This window comes from Nyctibius grandis, chromosome 7, assembly GCF_013368605.1.
Source record: "Nyctibius grandis isolate bNycGra1 chromosome 7, bNycGra1.pri, whole genome shotgun sequence".
Classification (NCBI taxonomy): Eukaryota; Metazoa; Chordata; class Aves; order Nyctibiiformes; family Nyctibiidae; genus Nyctibius; species Nyctibius grandis.
In genome coordinates, this window is record NC_090664.1 from 56695752 (window position 1) to 56716749 (window position 20998).

At 42.8% G+C, this 20998-nt stretch overlaps 1 protein-coding gene across 21 annotated transcripts in view; it reads right to left on the reverse strand.

Annotated features, from left to right (window-relative positions):
* The window catches only part of OBSCN (obscurin, cytoskeletal calmodulin and titin-interacting RhoGEF), a 200480-nt gene that overhangs the window by 142218 nt on the left and 37264 nt on the right, over positions 1–20998 (reverse strand). For 19 of the 21 annotated variants that reach the window (XM_068405371.1, XM_068405375.1, XM_068405370.1 and 16 more), the window contains 11 exons: positions 20679–20954; positions 15574–15849; positions 14595–14870; positions 10285–10554; positions 8878–9153; positions 8124–8399; positions 6712–6987; positions 5623–5898; positions 4239–4505; positions 3484–3753; positions 2979–3242 (listed from right to left, as the gene is read on the reverse strand). In XM_068405371.1, coding sequence (XP_068261472.1) covers positions 2979–3242; positions 3484–3753; positions 4239–4505; positions 5623–5898; positions 6712–6987; positions 8124–8399; positions 8878–9153; positions 10285–10554; positions 14595–14870; positions 15574–15849; positions 20679–20954 — 3003 coding nt within the window. The remainder of the gene's footprint in view (positions 1–2978; positions 3243–3483; positions 3754–4238; positions 4506–5622; positions 5899–6711; positions 6988–8123; positions 8400–8877; positions 9154–10284; positions 10555–14594; positions 14871–15573; positions 15850–20678; positions 20955–20998) is intronic. The other 2 variants (XM_068405372.1, XM_068405382.1) reach the window with 2 other exon arrangements.

The window sequence follows — 20998 nt, forward strand, 5'->3', positions numbered from 1 at the left end:
GGAATGGACTGAGGGTCAAACTGAAATGATTCTGAGGAGACTTGAAAAAACGTTAACTAAATATCACAGCCATTTCTGACTCAGTAAGTGGCCTCCTGGATATATCCTCACCTGATGTTGTACACCGGACCAAAAAAAAAAAAAAAAAATCACTTTTGCAAAGGTCTTGTCATAAAGCAGCAACAGTTGGGGAATGGTAGAACTTTTACAGGATTTATTTTAATAGACAATATTTTGTGTCCAGAGATTTGAAATTTCATACTCATGTTCCCAGTGTAATTTCTGCTATAATTAATTGACCTAATTATGCTTTTCCCTCATGAAAGCTTAGAGCTGTATCAGAGGAAGAACCACTTTACTCATGACTGACTTATTTAAATCTTCCACAAACAACTCCTCCTGGTCACAACTGAAAATAGATATTCAGCCAGACATGTTATTGGTTTGAGCAGCTCAGTTGTTATTAGGATCTCCTGGCATCTTAAGATTGGAACAGATGCTTATCTTTGGATGAAGCAACTTTTATACTGGAGTAAATCAGGTTTTCACATAGCTGTTCCTTATTTACCTTGTTCTGAAATCAATCTCAAACCAAACAGCATCAGTCCAGCTTCGTGTTTATTAAATAAAGGTCCTCTAAAATCATGCTGCTTAAATCAAAGCTGAGCACCAAATAATAGTAGCTCAATTCCCCAGACTGAGCATTTAAAGAACTTCTGCTGACCTCAATACAAGCTCTAACACATTCTACTGAAAAGAGGTCATTTGCTTAAACGCCATAAAATGGAGGGTGATTTTAGACTTCTACTTTCAGAGTCTTGATTTTGCTGTAAAGCAGTGTGAGAGCTCGGTGCCGTCTCAGCTGGAGGACTTGGATGCAGAATACATATAAATAAAATACATATTCTTGTATATGGCCCCTTTCCGGCTGCACCTCATAACTAAGGCTTGGATGATGATACACAAAAAGAATTCCCTGCTACAGTGAGACAATTTCCCTTTTTGATCATGGTCACTCTCAGATCACCTTGAGTTTCCATCACTGCATGAAAATATCTCAGTTCATCAAAGGAGGAGCTACTTTTTACAGTGACACTAAGCGTAAGTGACGAGAATGCAGCTGGGTGCCTGGGAAGCACAAACCAAAATCCTCTCTCTCCGTCAGAATAGGGAGTTTATGAACCAGAGACAGATATAAACTTACGCTTGCATGACTCACCTTGCACAAAACACTGTTGGCAGCTATCAGGACCACCCAATTACTTCCTATATAAACACGGTTCCATCACTTTTGTTTTTACTACTTGGCCATAGCAACAGCCAGTGACTAAAACCAGGTATATCTGAATCTACAATCAACTGCTGAAGCATCTTGCTGGAAGGAAACTGAGTATCACCCAGAGTCTGAAAAAAAATGCCTTGGGATGTGATGTGTGAAAGACGATGGAGCAGCAAACTGCCCCGTACTGCACTGACTTCTTACAACTCCTTGTGACCACGGCAGTGCTATACTTCTTTACCTTCTGTGGACTCAGTTCATCCCATTTAACTGAGACAGTAAACCTGAACCCAGTTCTAAATCAGGATTGTATTCACCCATGGTTCCTTGAATAGTCAGAAAGACACTCCAGAAGGTTATTCAGTGCCTCTAAGACTTAAAACACTCTCTGGAGATCTTTTTCCTCTCTGTTGACTACAGAAGGGGCTGAAAATGATGTGCTAGATTCAGCCTGCATGAATTCAAGCCTAATCTACCAGCTGCTAGTCACTGGTAATGTCCTTTTTTTTTTTTTAGAGCTATTCAGTTTAGAAAAAAGATGAGCAACTGCCAATAGAAGTGATAACTGTCCCATACCAGAATGCTAAAGCAGTGGTGTTTTGACAGCTGTCAGCCAGGAAAATTTTGTAGACGAAGCTGTCTTAGCAGTACATGAAAGTGATTTGACAAACCCTGCTCTGTATGAAACAGTTTGTCATCAATTTTTTATATCTTTGATATTATCAGAAGAACACAATATTATAAGACTGGAAAGACCTAGAAAAATACTCTAGCCTTCCCTCCTGCTCTAGGATATGCTCAGTTCTTCACGTCATCCCAGACAGATATTTCACCAACCTTTTCTTAAACCCATGATGGAGGTTCTAAAACCTCTCCAGACAACCTATTCAGTCATCCAACCATTAAAAAGCCTTTTTATTGTATAACCTGGATCTTTCTCATTGCAATTGAAGTTCATTATTTCCTGTTGTTATTTCCACATGGAGAACAGATTGTCCCCTTCCACTTTATAACAGCCTTTTATGTACTTGAAGTCTGTTATCAACTCCTTTCTTACCTATTATTTATGACCTACACAGTACCAATTGGTGGCAGGGGCTTTACAGACAAAATTAGATAGTCCCTAAGTGCTTAAATCTTGTCTTCATCTATCCTGTAACAATCATGACAAAAGGATGTAGGAAAAAGGACAGAAGTACAGGGCTGAGACACCATTAGCCTACTTGAAAGGGCAGCACCCTTGGATAGAAGATTTGCTTTTGTAGGTTTTTTTTTTAACCCTGACTGAATATAAGGAGACATTCTGAAAGAGGTGGTTTGCAGAGAAGAATTAGGGCAATGGATGGTTGAAGAGGGAATGGTTTGCTAAAAGCCATACAAAGGGAAAATTAAGTGTACCAGAGAGGGAGAAATTTTAGAGGAAGGAGAAGAATCAGCTAAGAAGCTTAATGGTCAACAGCATGACTGATAGCTGGTGGGATGAGATGTAGGCAACAAGAATCAGCCAGCTGTTCTCTGTTTACTGCCCTTGGTTCCACCCCCTCTCAGTCACTGAGACTGGTGGCCAGGCCCATGGTTATGTCCCCGTGTCCCCATGGCAGGTGGGGGCAGCAGTGGCCATTATGATAATGCAAGAGACCAGAATCCACCTCCAAATCCTGTCCAGGGTATTTATAGAACTGGAAATCACTCAACTTACTTTCCACATTGATCTTGGCTTGGGTCTTGTCATCAGGACTCTCACAGCAGTAGAAGCCCCTGTCTGCAAAGGAGATGTCCTTAACCACCAAGGTATGCTTTGTTCCCTCAGCTTTGATCTCCATTTTTTCACTGGGCTTCAATACGATGCTGTTCCTCATCCACTTCACCTCTGCAGGCTTGGTCAGCTCTACCTCCAAGGTCACTGTGTCCCTCTCTTCAACTGTTCTGGGCTCCAGTTTCTTCTTGAATGAGATTGAGGCCTCTGCCAAAGGAGGAGAAATATTAGTAAGAATGCAGAGGATCCAGAAAAACTGGCTTTCAGAGAGAATTAAAATGGTGACTCATGTATCTCCAGTCCCAGTGCATTCTGGGCATCCATTTTTAATGATGCAAAAGCAGAATTTCCCTACTGCTAACGTAATCGTTCAGAGGGAAGGCCACATACAACAGCATAGGTCATAGCATCAGTGACAGCCTGGCAAAGGGACGTTATCGCCACCTACCTCGGACTTTAAGACTGGCTGTGCTTTCTACACCCTCAGCATTGGCAGAGATTTCAGCTGCATCTTCCAGTGTCAGATCAGTGATGGTGAGGCTGTGGCTGGTGTCCTTCTGCGAGATCACATACTTCTTGCTGGCTTCAATCTTGACACCATTCCTTAGCCAAGTGACCACAGCGTCACTGGGAGAGACAGTGCACTTGAACACAGCCTCTTTTCCCTCCTCAGAGACCACGCTGTTGAGACTCGTAACAAATTTCACCACTCTGGGAGCTGATGGATAGGAATAGAACATGTCTTTGAGACAGGGCATAAACACTTTCAAAGAGCCAAAAGATTCAATGATTTTGTCGGAAGCATCAATTTTTATTACTTACATTAAGTCATCACAATAATGGGTCATCACGTTTCCCATGTCTGAGTAAGTTTTGTGTATAAATATACAGAAGAGAGGCAAACAAAGAAGGGGAAAAAAATCTCATCTTAGATTTGAGATACTTAATTCCAGCCCCAAACGCAATATGAAGGTCAATTTGCCCATATATTAAGAGACCTGAGCTCAATGGGTCTCAAAATCATTATGTTCTTCACAAATAGAGGTTCCACTGACACTGAGAAAGGAAGTGGAGTCTTTTATTTTGCTGTCAACATAGGAGACAGCACAAATGTGAACAAGTGCAGCTTTGCAGAGTTGTAACGGCTGAGGACAAAAGCCAAGGATCCCTCCACATTGTCATCATGCAGTTCAAGAAACATACCTTTGGGGGTGATGGTAATGCTGCTCTTGTCATCTCTGGACTCGCAGGAGTACTCGCCCTCATCCTCAGCCCGGATCCCTGTTATTGTTAGTGTTCGCTTGACCCCTTCTTCATGAATCTGGAAACGCTTGCTGGGCTTGATCTGAACTCCATTCCTGCGCCACACCACCTTCCCTCTGGCATGGCTCACGTCGCAGGTCAAACAGATGCTGCCTCCAATCTCAGCATTAACAGCTTCAAGTTTTTTGGCAAACTTCACTGGGATTTCTGAAATGCAGAATGAGGAAAAATGATGAGAAAGGAAAAGATAAACCTGTTCTAAGAAACTGTTTCTGGCCAACTTTAAAAGAAAAAAAACCCAAAACAAAGAAACCCAGCATATTTAGGAACCAGGGTAGACAGAAACAAACCAGAAAGGTGGAAATTCAGGGAGATTCCTTTGACATGGAATTTTAATATCATTATCATTCTGTAAAGCACGACAAGTGCCTTTAAACAGGATTGTGTTTTGCCTTCCTTTCTTTCTAATTTCATACCCAATGAGACCATGTAATGTTTTTACATCAGGCCTGATATGCTTGAGTTAATTTTAAAATCCATATGGATGCACAAGCTCCAGCCACCTTTGTCTCTTCTGTCATGGGAGACAGAGCCAATGGAGTCAGAGAAATTCAGGGTGTGATTTCTTTCATCCTGAAGGAGGCATTTCAATAGGTTGGATGTAACAAGACCTATTAGCAATTGCTCCTCTGCAATGACTCCAAAGGGAGCTGGGGGGGTGCATCTCAGCTGCAGGCATCTCCAGTGTGAGTGTCTGAAGAGAAAGGAGCAGGCCTTTACTCCAGGACACCACTCCTCTCATCTCCATCTGTGGACCAGCTGTACTTCATCCTTCTTGTCAATTTATAGCCTTAGCCTTGACTAGGGAACAGCATGCCAGGTGCACCATCCAGGGAACAGAGGAGGATACAATTCAGGTCATGTTCCCCCATGTGACTAACTCATTAATCTTCTCACACAACATCCTTCTATATCCTCATCAGCTTTGTCATACTGGTTAGCAGAGTGGAGAAGAGCTAAGGCTCTGCCATGCCCCAGCTACTGGGGTTAGGAGGAGACAGAATCAGCGTGATGACAGTGGGGAGCAGACACCAAGAAATGCACTCATCGTAGGCCTCCTTGTTCCCCCGAGTGGCCAGCAAAGGACAAAAATTGGGTGTTTGGAAGCAGGAGAACTTTGCTGGCCCATGGTGGGACAGCCACAGCAGCTGCAACATCAATTCAAGCCTTGAGGTTGGAACAGTTTTAGAGAGAGTTTGGACTTCACCTCCATCCTACCATGAGGGAAACATAGCTGTTGGGTTGGGACATGACCACTGCTCACCTTTCACCTGTACTTTGAATTCCTGCTTGTCGCTCTTTGTCTGGCAAGTGTACACGGCAGTGTCTGTGCTCTCAGCCAGGTTCACCGTCAGGGTCCTGGATGCCCCATCACTCTTGATCTCATATTTCTTGCTCGCCTTGATTTCTGTTCCATCCTTGAACCACTTTACTGCAGCAGTTTCAGGCGTTACTGAAGTAGTCAGTGTGATGCTTTCATGTTCTTGAACAATGAGGGGCTCTTTCTGGACAACTTTCTTTTCAAATTTAGCTTCTGGTTCTAGGAAAGACATTAAAATAGGAAAACTAATAACTTCAATCTCAAATCCTTAACACAGCAATTTTCTATTACTCTCTCTTCATGACTCACAACATCAGCTCATCCATAATCTATAACAACCCAGGGAATGTGACTTAATATTTGTGGCTGGTGTAATCTTTTGCTGAGCAAGAAGAAAGAAAATGATCTGTCAGGCAACCCAAGCTTCTGCTTAGAACAGAAGGAAAGGGAATGCAAATATGCATTTTATCTGCTCCCACAAATAAACTTGTTTCTTAGAAGTAAAATGACCTGTATAATTACTTCCTTTCCCATTTTTAGGATTTTAGAACTAATTAAGAAGATATATTAATATGCTAAACCTGAATTTATGGCCTATTTTCTTATCTGCTTGCTCTATTCTCTTTCTCTTGGCTTCTTCTCTATCTTGTACAATGCTTTGCCACAAAACTGGGCAGTTTTGGGGCACACACAGCAGCAGATCATCTTTTCTTAGTCACCTTTCTCCATAGCTCTGTTTCTGCTCTTCAAAACTTCCCACTTCTGCTTTCAGCTCCCCACCACTTAAACAGTTTAGGTGACGGGGTGTGCGAAGGAGATGCTAAGGAAAAAACTATATAGCATTTCCATAGCCAAAAAAAAGTCTTCAGCCAGATTTCCCACCTCCACACTGCTAGATTAAAAAAGTCAAATTAATTGATGTGGCTCACTGATGTTGCTCCAGGGAAAATGGTGGCTGCACCGTGGCCACTGGGTAGGGAATATCCAGTTTTCCTCTAAACCACACAGAGAGCTGCTTAGGTGAGTCCTCACCAGTTAGTTCCAATTTGAAGGTCAGCTTCTGGCCTACAGCCTCACAGATGTATTCTCCAGCATCTTTCTTCTCCAGCTGCTCTATAACCAGGCGCCGGGTTTTGCCCACAGTTTCTGTTTTGAATTTTCTAGAGGAAACAAGCAGTCTTCCATCCTTGTACCATTTCACTTCGGTTGCATCCTGTGCTACCTCACAGCTGAGGGTGGCACTTTCTGTCAGGACAGCATTCACCTCCTTTTGGACCTTTTCCTGGTTTATAAATGCAGGTTTTGGCTCTGAATGAAGAAAAGGAAGGAAACATTGATTGAGGGATTAAAATGAGACCAGTCTTACAGATTTCTGTGCAGATATTTGGAAAACATTTAGGTTGCCACTTGCCCAAATTAATTCCCTTCATTGGGCAATAGCTACTTTTCTGTGTGACCAAAACCCAATGTGGAAACTAGGGAAGCTAGAGCCTAGGAATGGAGAGGACCAAGAGGGTCCTTGACATCAATCCTATGGTTGCAAGCCACCATTCAAAAAACATTCAATTCAAACATTCCCAAAGAACATCTTGTCCTGCATATCACCGAAAGTCCACAAATTTCTTTTACTTAAGACCTACAGTGAAATGTCAAGGTCACAAATATAGCGTTATGGGCTTCTGGAACAGACTCTTCATGGTCTCTTCCACTGTCACAAACTTGACTTTCAAAGGGACAAAGGAAATACGATCTCCCTATAGTGCTCGATAGGCCAGGATCATGGCTGGCAAGGTACCCAAGGTGGTTTGCAGCGTCAACACTCCCTTTAGCATCGCAGGCTTAAAGCTGTTTGGGCACCTTGTGGATCCTGTTCCAAAAGACCAATTGCTGGGAATCTTTCATGACAAAGGGACATTTAGCACCTGACAGAAGTAGTAAGGCATCTCAGAAGGCTGAGATCTCAAACACACAACAGCACAAATTCAGAAAAAGTGCTGAGTTTTCAACCTGTCTCGATGAATGCTGCTGCCAAAATTGCAAATAACAAAGCATATTCCAACCTCTCAGTTTTCAGAAATGGGATTGTAACTATAACAAGAAATGTATTTTTGCATGGCTCTTTCCTTTCATGAGCTTCAGTGCACAAGAATCAACCTTTGGGATCCCAGAAACAGGAAAGATCTGAATAATATGTTGATTATTATTTCTATTATATTTATATCTGCAATTATTATATAGGCAGACTAAAAATGAGATAGGCCTTTGTGCCATGCTAGAGCCAAATATTCCCATTCCTACAAGTCCAGACAATCAGGTACAGAAAATCAGGTGAACCCTACAGGGCGCAACAAAGCCCAGACTATTGCAACTGAGTCATTGTGTAATAGTTATTACAGATATTACTTTACTATTCTCTACTGTAATTCAGACAAGATATGTCTCACCTGTGACAACAAGCTTGAAGGTCAGTTTCTGGCCAGCAGCCTCGCAGGTGTACTCCCCAGCATCTTTCTTCTCCACCTGACCCACCACCAGACGACGCGATTTGCCCTCCGACTCCACCTTGAACTTCTTGCTTGAGGTGATCAGTTTCCCTTCCTTGTACCATTTCACATCGGTCTTCTCCTGGGCCACCTCACAGCTTAGCTTGGCATTTTCTGATAGTGCAGCTTTCACCTCTTTTTGTAACTTATCCTTGTTTGTAAACACAATTTCTGGCTCTGAAAAGAGAGAAATTCAGAGTGTCTCCAAGATGTGATGTTGACCAATCCCCTTATCACGGCTTACAGGTAACACTGGAAACCAAGCCTCTGACTTGACAATACACATCTAAAATTATTGGTAGAACATTCAGACTGCTTTCTGGTGAGTTTTTGTGGTTTGTTTTGGGTTTCGAGTGCAGACATTGGGCAGACACTCTGCCACTCTTCACCATGACACTGCTCTGAAATACACTGAGAACCAGCTGCATTGCAGAGTTGTTCTGGTTTCACCATCACATGGGGATGGAGATGTGCAATCAGTACTTTCCTTCTCATGGCCCTGTTCCTACAGAGATGTGTAGCTCCCAAAGTTTTTCAATGATGGAGCTCCCTGTCTTAAAGATTTTATAATGCTTTACATAGAAGATATATCATAATATTCATTTTTCTAAATACTCCAAAATTAGGAAGGCTGGGCCAAAGAATCTTCTCTCACCTGTGACAACAACCTTGAAGGTCAGTTTCTGGCCAGCAGCCTCGCAGGTGTACTCCCCAGCATCTTTCTTCTCCACCTGACCCACCACCAGGCGACGCGATTTGCCCTCTGACTCCACCTTGAACTTCTTGCTTGAGGTGATCAGTTTCCCTTCCTTGTACCATTTCACATCAGTCTTCTCCTGGGCCACCTCGCAGCTCAGTGTGGCATTTTCTGATAGTGTTGCTTTCACCTCTTTCTGCACCTTCTCCTTGTTGATGAAAGCATCTTCTGACTCTGCAATAAAGGGTACAGGTGCAGATTTAGAAAATTTACCTTTCACACACACACCCTTTCCCAAATGCAGACATGAGTCTTTGGATTGTTGTGCTGAAGATGGATTTCCCATTCACATTCCCTGCCAACACTGTCAACTGAATGTTAACATTGGAATTACATCAAGTGCCAGTGAAGGACTCCTTTACTCATTGTCCAAGGCAGCTTAGATGGCCCCAAAGTTGCTTTCATTTCCATCACTATCATTCTCCAAAATCTGCAGAAAATAAGTTCACGTATCCCAATGTCCAGCAGCACACCAGTGGATGCAGCCTGTAAGAAGTCTGTTTGCTGTAAGAGAACAGGCATTAAATAGTCTTAACAACCCAAGAGCTACAATTTGTTTTGCCAGCAAAAGCAAAGTTAGTCTTGGGAAACAAACTTTATGAGCCTATTCTGTGTCTATATCTTTATTTCCCAAGTGTTCCAAAGATGTGCCATCAAGGAACTATGTTTCCCTAACGAACAAAAACTAGCCAGCCCCTGTGGTATTTGCTTCGCACTGCACCATGCCAGAATCAAAAAGCAATCTTGTATATGAACTCCTCAGTTTGCTCTAAATTCATAAAGATCCAGCTGAGGGATGTCAAGGTTAAATCCCATTCTTGCTAATGTCATGGTGAAGAGACCTGGTTTCCTCAGCTACTGCTTCTGACAACAGTTCTAGTATTTCCTTTTAGTTGGCAGAGCCCATAATAAAAAGGTTTCCTCCATAATAAAGACACATTTTATTTAAGGAAGGAGCATTCACAAGCGAACACTTGTGCTCAGAAGATTTTCTGTGTCCTTTAATTTTTCCTGCAATTATTGAATTCTCATTTTGCTACCAGTGTATCTCCACCAGATCCTCAAGGAAATTCCCAAATGATCTTCTGCCTGTCCTGGGCTTGGGCTACAGAAATCCACTGCATCCTTGGTTTTCAAAGGAGGGAGACAGATCTAATAGTTTGAACACAACTGCATGAGTAAAACAGAAGAATTTAAATACTGGCTTCATCCCTGCCTGCTCAGATGGAATTTGCCCAGCCACGTAACTTTTCTCTCCTTAAATGTTTTCAGGATATAACACAGAGATGCAGCAAATTCACTTACCCGTGACATCAATCTTGAAGGTCAGTTTCTGGCCAGCAGCCTCGCAGGTGTACTCCCCAGCATCTTTCTTCTCCACCTGACCCACCACCAGGCGACGCGATTTGCCCTCCGACTCCACCTTGAACTTCTTGCTTGAGGTGATCAGTTTCCCCTCCTTGTACCATTTCACATCGGTCTTCTCCTGGGCCACCTCACAGCTCAGCGTGGCGTTTTCCTTCGGCACTGCCTTCACCTCCTTTTGCACCTTGTCTTTATGTTCAAACACATCATCTGCAAGATTGGAAAGAAGGAAAAATCTAGAAAAAAGCCCGTGAAAATTAGAGCTTTGCCTCCAAGATCATATGTTTCTGGGTTTTCAATGGGAGACCACCTGGTAAATTACAGTTTAAATAAAGCAGCTGTAAAATTAAAAAGGTTAATAGAGTCAGAGTGAAGCAAATGCTTGAGGAAGCCCTGGCAGGAACAAGTTGCTTCCAGACAGCACAGTTTCTGGCTGCTGCTCATTTGGGCAGCAAGAACTGCCATGTCTGATCTTCAGGCTTACACCAGCTTTCCTACACACACTCTGTACATTCACTCTCTGCAGGCCAAGTAGAATGGGCTCTCTTGGAGAAGCAGGGCATGTTCTGTTCACTCACAGAAAAGACTGGGCTGCATATTCACAGTAAACAGGACATACTCCAGGCACGATCCTTCGTTTGCCAGCAGTGTTCTCATATTTGGGTCCAAGTAATTTTCAGGAAAAAAATGATAAGGGTTATGAAATAGATGCATAACAACTGGAGTACCTTCACAAAGATTTACATGGAGTTTTGTCCTTGTGGAACGTCATCACTTCCCAGATACATTCTACAGAACATGTGCTACTAATAGTATAAAATCACAGTCATAAAATAATTTAGGTTAGGAGTGATCTCTGGATGTCATCCAGTCCCACTTCCCCACTCACAACAGATAAAATTACATGGAGTTACTCAGGGCCATGTCCCATTGAGTTTTGAATATCTCCAGAGATGGGGATCCCACAACCTCAGGGCTCCTGTTCCAGAGCTTGATCACCCTCATGGTGCAAGTTTTCCTAATGCCTTTTTATAACCTCCCATGTTCCAACTTGTATACTTTGCCTCTTCTCTTATCACCGTGCATCTCTGAGAAGAACGTGGACTCTATATACTCCCATTAGATAGTTGCAGGCTTTAATAAAAGCTCCCTTTTGCCTTCTCTTCTCAGCCTGAACAAATACGACGTGCTTCAGCCGCCTAATCATCTTGGTTGCCTCCGCTGGAGCTGTACCAGTAGCATCTTGGATTTCCAGATGCAATAGCTGTCAAATTCTCCAGTCAGGCAGACATTGAATTAAGAACAGTAATTTGATTTTAGGCTTGGTTTTGGTAAATTCTGAGAACATAATTTTAGAAGCTGGGCATGGGAAATGACTTTGGATATAGGGGCTATAAAATAATCTAGTCTAAAGTAAATATAGGAATTAACAAAAATATCTCTGTAACACACTTATTTGGAACTAGCAAACTTGTATGAATTATGAGAACTGATTAAGGAAAAAAAGATGAACAATTTGTTCAGGACTCAGTGTGGGACCTGGTATCTTCACACTAAAGTGTTCAGAATCTGCATCTTACCTAATGAAAAAGCAGGAAGGAAAAGATCAGCAAGGCCAGCTAAAAAATATGTAACTGCCCTTTAAAATCCTTTAAAAGGCAAAGCACAAATAAGGAATGGGGAAAAAAAAAGGAAACTCTGCTGGAAAGCTGTGTCTCTGTGGTCAGGAACTCTAGTAATAAAGCAAGGTTTGCCAAAAACTAGGCTGGATCCAAGCTCGTGAAGGGGGCTAAGGCACCTAGCAGGGGATACTCTAGCACTAGAAATATATGTAGACAAGGGAAGAAGAGGGACCATGATGCAGAGTGTGGGTTTCATGTTTCAGAGCTCTTCGTATCACACTTCTGGAGAAAACAAGCCCATGCTCCTAGAAAGTGTTCTCCTACAGGCTAATTTGTTCATTTTGACTCTTACCCTCACTCTGAGTAGACGTTTTGCCCTTCAAAGCAACAGAGGTTACACAAGGAGGTTGAGTGAGGGGCTCCTAAGCTCACCCGTTATGTTCCATCCTAGGCAGCGCTCTTCAGTGAGAGGTTTCAGTTGTTTCAACTTCCCTCAGGGGAATGGTACTTCTTACACAAAGTCTAGTTGGTACTCCTGCTCAGTTGTATCTTCAATCAACAGCAAGGTGAAAAAAAAAAGGTGATCTAGGGTTAAAGCACAGAAGGCCAGAAGATCCATTCTCCAGTTCTGGTTCTACAGCATACTCTCTCGTCAGTCTTGAAGGAGAACTCAAATGGGTCCCACCATTTCTGCCTTTAAAGTGTCTAGTAAATCTCTTGGTGGCAAGAGGGAACCTATTCTTCTCTGCTCTCCTTTCTTGTATTTACCCATTTGCAAAATCTGAGTAATGGCCTCTTTTTGGCAGCAATGGGCTTGGGCAATAACCATCTATATCTTGCAGACAAAACGCCTGTCCCCCTTTCCTATGGTACCCAGGTGCCTCAAAGCCTGTGATATGAAAAACAGTTCCATTAGGTAGGACACTCTTCTTATTTACAGAGAGGATATGTGATGCAGAGTAGGCTGGTGACAGTGAGGTCCCCCGCACATCATCCTGCAGAGGATGGTGCCATATCCCAAAAACGTGAATCCCCAATGTCCAAGCCATGGGATTTTCTCTCATGAATACGACTTTTTCTCAGAAGCCCTAAAAGCAGACCAATCTTTGGGTTTTCATCCAAAAGTCTCATGCAACCCACCATTATTGCTGTCAACACCTTTCCACACTCAGAGACAGACCTCAGGGCTAAGTTGCAAGCTGAGAGCACTTCAGTGCCTTGTTGCATCCAGCAGAGGATAAAGATCCCTTGCCAGATAAGAAGATCATTCCACAGGAAGCTAAGAAGAGCTCTTCCTCCAAACAGTGTGATGAGATCCTTTGTTAATTTCTGCCTTCCACAGTTTCATTTATAATTTGCTACAAATTTTCCAACAGCTTCTGCTATCAAAGGCATTCATTATTTGAAATAAAACAATGCTCTCAGTCTTACCCTGCACTATTCCTACAACCTGCATAGAGCTATAGAAACAAGTCATGTAACTGAGCCACGAAATAAGCATTACCAAAGCTTTTCTGGCACAAAGGAGAGTTGCTGAACACAAGGGAGAAAGAAGCAGATTTGTCTCCTATTTCCTTGTAGGGTCACTCCCCAGCAATGTGTACCACAGAATGCAGACATGGCAGAGCAAGCAGAATGAAACCCAGTAAGCTTGTACCTCAGCAAGACCCACAGCTGGCAGTCACATGAATCTCAGTGCTGTAATACCATGCTTTTACTCAGGCCACGCTGGAAGCAGGCCAGCCACAAACCATCTCCAGCGTGGAAGATACATAACCACATTCATAGCTGGATCCAAATTAAAAAGCTCAGGGGTGTGACTGGTGCACCAGGCTGCATAGATGCACACACTTCTAAACAGACATGGTTAGATTCTAGAGTTGGATTGATCCATTGAAAGAAAGAAAGGGCAAATCTTTGCTCCAAATCCAATTGTATTCTCCCACATCATTTCCTGGGATGTGCTTTTAATTGGATGTATCATCTTCAAGGTTTTCTTCTGGTCCACTATCAGAAAAAAAACACCTACATCAAATTTAGATATTCTTCCCTCATAACCCTTTCAAGCAAGACAGAAGCACAGAAGATGAGAAAGGAAGTACTGGGTAGTATTTTCCACAAAAATAACTAGCAGCAAGGGCAGAAATGTATGCATTGATGATTCACCAGCATACACAAACTACTGGATACTGATCTGAAGTCACACTCAAAAAGGTATGTGTTGTGCAATTCCTCATGAAATCATATTGTCAAATTCTCTCAGCAAAGCCATGTCTTGTATAGATGTGGCAGAAAAATCCTGTCCCAGCAGAGATGGAAACTGCAGATTCTTAGAGCGGAACTATAGACTCTTAAAGAGTGAAAGGATTTTTGTATGCTTGTCTTGTTCTTACATCCTTTTTCTTGACAACCATTCCTGGTCAAAATCGGGGAAAGAATAATAGCTTAAGTAGACTTTTCTCTTTCCTAAAACATCCAAACACATGCCCTTAATATTGACCTTTACGAATAACCACTTAAGTTTTGTTGCACACCCGTATAGACCACGGCAGGAAGTAAATCTACGTCACTAGGAAACTTTCTTTATAGCTACAGCAAAAAAAAATATGTAATCAGATAATCCCTCACCTGTGACGTCAAGTTTGAAGGTCAGTTTCTGGCCAGCAGCCTCGCAGCTGTACTCCCCAGCATCTTTCTTCTCCACCTGACCCACCACCAGACGACGTGATTTGCCCTCCGACTCCACCTTGAACTTCTTGCTTGAGGTGATCAGTTTCCCTTCCTTGTACCATTTCACATCGGTCTTCTCCTGGGCCACCTCGCAGCTCAGTGTGGCGTTTTCTGATAGTGCAGCTTTCACCTCTTTCTTCACTTTGTCCTTGTTGACAAATGCATCCTCTGCTTCTGTAGGTTGGGAGAAGCAATTTAAAATTTACACGTATATTCATGCTGTCCAAAGTGTCCAAACCCAAATGAAAAACCCTGCTTATGACAACTCCAAGAGCTCTGCCATTTTGGAATGGTCCCACTCACAGCTAATGTACACTCAGACAAGACGTGGTCCTCTGTACAGCCTGAGGACAACACATCAGCCATTTCTGAGCAAAATGAACCAAAGCCTCAGGAGTTTGGCTGCTTCTCATCTCCACAAGAAATCTGACTTTTTGTTCCTTAATGTAATGCACAAATAAGCACTCAACCTCATCCACCACTGGGATCCATATATAAGCCTTGCCCATGTTAGGTACTTCTTGAGCAGACCTGTTTTCCTATTTCTTCTAGACCTATTTTCCTCCACATCTGGGAGCTGACCCTGCCCTTATCCCTTTAAGTCACAACAGCATATGTAAACTACTTTATTTTTATTTTTCTTTGAAATTAGAGAACAACAAGGACTGCTGAGTGGAATTCAGCTCGCAGATGAAGACATCTAACTATAGGCATCTGTGTGACAGATGCACGCAAGCTGGTTGCCTGACCAACCTCAATACTCAATGAAGATCTAGGCTACACAGTCCCTGGAGCCTAGAGAGTGATTGATTGATTTTGCTCTGTCGTAAAGGCAAGTCACGGACCACTCTGTGATGAGAACCAACATATCTTCTACCTGTGACAACAATCTTGAAGGTCAGTTTCTGGCCAGCAGCCTCGCAGGTGTACTCCCCAGCATCTTTCTTCTCCACCTGACCCACCACCAGGCGACGCGATTTGCCCTCCGACTCCACCTTGAACTTCTTGCTCGAGGTGATCAGTTTCCCTTCCTTGTACCATTTCACATCGGTCTTGTCCTGGGCCACCTCGCAGCTCAGTGTGGCGTTTTCTGAAAGTGCAGCTTTCACCTCTTTCTTCACTTTGTCCTTGTTGACAAATGCATCTTCTGCCTCTGAAATATGGAAACAATTGGGAAAAAAAATACGTAAGATATAAATAGCCTGTGACAAGAAGATATTTTGCGTAGATGCTCTACAAGACCATATCTTGTAAGTAACATTGCTTTGCAGTTCTTTTTGTCACAGAACAACGCACCTTCAAAACATAGTCCATACAATTATCATACCTCTCTGACTAGTGTTCATGAACAGCTTGACTGCCTCATTTTCAAATTTCTTATAATGAAGACGAATATATATTTCCCCCCTTTGTGTCTTTATATTTCTACACCCCACATTTGGAACTAGCCAAATATAGCAAAATTATGAGTTGCCACCTTCACTATCACATTATTTACAGGAATTTACCAGCATCTTGGTATTTTAGATTAAGACTGGATGTTGTTCAGAAAATATCTTGTAACTCAATCCCAAAGAAATGGCATAGATATAGTTCTTAATATGGAAAAGTACTTGGCCTACATTATACATAAAACTGGCCTATAAAATTTGAAGTATACTTTTCTTTCCTCAGAAATTTAATTTTTCAAAAAACTGGCCACAGAGAATCTTCTTTTAATACTTAACATGAGTAAAAAGAATGAGGTGTTTAAAGTAACTTTCTTCCACAGTACCACTTAGAGCTTCCATCTCAACAAGTGGAGCTGGCATCAAAAGGACATCATGTGCAATTAGTAGTTAGTTAGGTATGTTCATTGAAAAGATTCAATTGTCACCTTGCTAAATAGGACTGGAGTATAAATTACATCTTTTACAGATTACTTTAATGACTGTTTTACCTGGTTCTCTTTTTACCAACAACCGGTGTGGTCACTGTTAGCTTTTATATTAGTGTACATTTGAGATGTGGGAGGACAAATAGACCCTAAATAAACTGGCTGCCACATTTTTTTCCACCAATTTACCCTAAGAAATAACTGCACAAGAAGTGTAAAATATTTCTGGTATGCCTACATGATGGAGATCACATAGCAACAACTGTCCAGCATTTAGCATAGATGGCCTATGCTTATTTGGGTCCCAGGTAAGTACTTGAGCATTGAAGTCCATGATTTCACTGCTACAGAAGCACAAACTCCAAAGATAAATGCTGGACTAAGAAGTGTATGGGGTTGCCACTGCCCTTCAGTTGCAGTGCAAGCACAGAAGATAATTCATCCACCCAGCTCCAGGCATCTGAGTTACCTGGCTAAGGTGACCTGGCACCTTGTTCTCCCTGGCAGTCATGGTGAACCCTTTCCATAACCTGTGCTACTGCCTTCCTCCCCCCAGTCACTCTCTGCAGCCTCCTAGTGCGATCCTTTACTCCTCCTTGATGACTTTCTCCTCTGCACACTGTCTCTGTCATGTCTGTACTCTGAGTAGCAGCAGCTGCCTGGGAGGGTAAGGAGTAGGGGTAAGTTCAGGTCAAGTTCCTACACAGCTGACTATGACACTATGCAATCCTGGGAGCCCCATCATAGGCTTGCCATCAATATTGCACAGTCCACGGAAAGAGAGAGAGGTCCTGCAGGGAGCAAGACAAAGCAGGAACCCAGCTTATATGCTCTAAATTTGAGGTCCTCTGTTTATATTGGCTGTAGATGGGGTGCAAGGAGGTGTCATTGTCATTAAGGTGCCATCAGCAAGGCAGCGTACATGGCCTGTGCTGGGTGATGCAAAACTCCTCAAAGGCACATGTCAGCCCACTGCAGATAAAGCAGCATTTTGCTATCTAAAATAGCTCGAGCACACACCATGGTTTGCATTCAAAACTGGTTGCAAAAATATAAACATTTTGACTTCCATCTACAACTTGGACTGTGAATACGCAGGGTGCACTAAACAAAAGAGTTACAAACCAATCTGTGTCAGTGGGTGCTGTATTTAAAATCTCAACTTAGCAGGGTAGGAATATTCCAGATGGGTTACTCACTCATCCTCTGCATTCCTGCCCTGTAATATAAACCATTTTTATAGTGATAGAAACCGTGACTAAAACTTTTAACCAGCTTACAAAGTGATTTACACTAGCCAGCAATTTGCCTTAGAAACTTATTTTAAAGTTATTCAGTGCAGATGACATTTCCAACCTCAGCTGACATTGGTTAGTGCAGTTCCACTGAAACTGAGGAAAAACATTTTCAGGACATGGAGCTTTCGCCAACTTCAAACAAGGATTTCGCTGCAGACCATGAATCTTGAAATAATGAGATTTCAGAGTCAGCTTTTCTGCCTACACATCTAGCCCAGTCCCAAGGTGTGCAGCACCTGCTTCTTTTTATATTAAGCCAAAAAGCTATAGCTGCATCCCAATACTCAACACTGAGCATCTAACCTTCAAGTTGTCCTTAAACAGGGAAGGTTTTGTGCTACCAGTGGAGCCCTGGAGTACAGGAACCCCGAAGAGCTTTATGAGAGCAATGGTAACAGGATAAATTAAGACCCAGAAAGCCACTGCACTTTGGGATAATCTAGTAAGATGAGGATTTCTGTAGCAAAAGAGCCAACCACTCAGAGTACTCATAATCCCTCCTGACTTTCACACTAGATCATTTTCCAGCGAGTGCTGGACTTGCATGTCATGTTACAGTTGCACACATGAGATATATACAGCAACGGTAGCTAGGCAAGCACTCTCCGCTTACGACAGAGGGGGAAAGGTGTTACATTACCCTGTGCAGCCGTGAAGTCATCCGGTTTGAAAGAGAACTGAAAACCTTTGGTTTCTGAGACAGACAGCTAAGAATAGCCCTCAGCTATCGAGATTCAAGTGTAAAAGCACTAAATTTCTGTTTTCTGACTACACCTCTGCAGCAACATATGAACTGGTTTCAGCAGTTGAGCATGAACTCGGTATATATCAATGCTCTTTCTATTAATGTCCATGTTGCAGTCTACAACTACCTGAAGGAAGGTTGTAGCACAGTGGGAGTCAGCCTCTTCTTCCAGGCAACTAGTGATAGGACAAGAGGACACAGCCTCAAGCTTCACCAGGGGAGGTTCAGGTTGGACACTAGGAAGCATTTCTCCTCAGCAAGGGTCATTAGCCATTGGAAGGGGCTGCCCAGGGAGGTGGTGGAGTCACCATCTCTGGACGTGTTTAAGAAAAGATTGGACATGGCACTTAGTGCCATGGTCTAGTTGCCATGGTAGTGTCAGGGCAATGGTTGGGCTTGATGATCCCTGAGGTCTCTTCCAACCTGATTGATTCTGTGATTCTCTGAAAGATGCCTCTCAAATCTAGCCTTACTGTAATCCACCCTTCATTGAAACTGGCAGTTCCCTGAGCCAAAAGCATGAGCTACACAATTCATGAAAAAGAGCCAAAGTGCCCCAACTCAAAACCTGTGTGCCCCACACAGAGTGGGGACACGTAACAGCTGATGGCTTACAATATATGTTATGGGGAGCAGCAAAGCTTTATACTGTAGCAGCAGTTGCATATTGCACATGGAAGATGGAGGGAGCAGGATGCCTCAAGACAGCAGGAGAGCAGTAAAGACCACAACCTATATGAGGGAACAGCACACAAGATATGCCCTGCAAGGACTGCAGGTCTCCAGCACGGCTGTGAGCAGGAAAGCCAACAGACTCCCAGCGCAGTTGCTCTTCTGTATAGATGATAAGATGCCAGACCTCTACCAGTGTTATGGTCCCAGTGTGTTTGACGCCGTAAGAAAGCAGAGGAGAAAATAGATTCCCTGTTGTGATCAGCTCAGGATATGAGACAAGAAGTGCAACATGAATAGAGACACATTTGGCTGCAAAGACAGCAGGGTGCCACGGATATGAACTGAACCAAACCAAACAGAACCCCTTCTTATCATCCAATTCAGTAATGATCACTCAGAATGTAAGCGACATGTCCATGGCTGCCTGGAGCCTGAGATAAAATTTACTGGACCTCTTGCAAAATATACTGAGACTAAAGAAACCTCTAGTGCAATCAGAGCGAAAAAATAAACTGAGACTCCAAATCTGGTTGTTAAGGAGAAAAATGCAAATACAAACAAACATTCCTGGAGTCATGACTGGTCATTACAGATGTAGAAATCGCAATGAACAGCTATCACCTTTGGATTCAGCAGGTCGCAGATATGGGCAGTGCAGCCGATATAATTTTTTTAGGATGATACACTACCATCAACTCCCAAACCTTCTCAATGCAGCCACGATAAAGTAGGGATCACGTAAACACTACTGTTTAAATATCGCTTGGTAGACAAGTATTTGCACCACTTTTTATAGCTTTACAAATCACAACTGGGTATCCAATGACAGATGAAAGAAGTAGTAGAGGAAGAGCTGGATGAAAGGTTGTTAAATACAACTCATAATTCAAGTTGCACATATCTGTATCCATTTCTGTTCATCATCCACAGAAGTTTCATGACGCATGCGAGTTATGAGGCTATATTCACATATCTGTTTGCACAGCCAGAGTGTGGAATAATTGAAGTAATTCTCTGGTTTGGGAGAGAGGAAAGATGAAATTGAGAAGGAAGAAAGCAGAGAGTTTTGTGAATGACTAGCAATAAGAAGAGGAGGCATAGAAATGCTGATGATCAAATTGGAAGAGGTCTTTAGCGCAGTGCCTGCTAACAAAAACTCTATTCACTGAGCCTAAGGAGATGTACAGGGAGTTGAGGAGATGATATCAGGATACCTACACATAACCAGTAGATCTGCCCAGTATTACACAACCTCACTGAAATGGTAGCTTAGACCAACATCAGAGAGTACTTTAACAGCATTTCTAATATTTTGACAGAGAAAACAAGAGAAGACACCCCAGCACAAATAAAAGGCAATGAAATATAGACTAAACCATTTCTCCCACCTGTGACAACAAGCTTGAAGGTCAGTTTCTGGCCAGCAGCCTCACAGGTGTACTCCCCAGCATCTTTCTTCTCCACCTGACCCACCACCAGGCGACGCGATTTGCCCTCCGACTCCACCTTGAACTTCTTGCTTGAGGTGATCAGTTTCCCTTCCTTGTACCATTTCACATCAGTCTTCTCCTGGGCCACTTCGCAGCTCAGTGTGGCATTTTCTGATAGTGCAGCTTTCACCTCCTTCTGGACTTTGTCCTTGTTTGTAAACACAACTTCTGGCTCTAAAGACAGAGAGATATGTTAGTCAGCGCACTTGCAAGAGCAT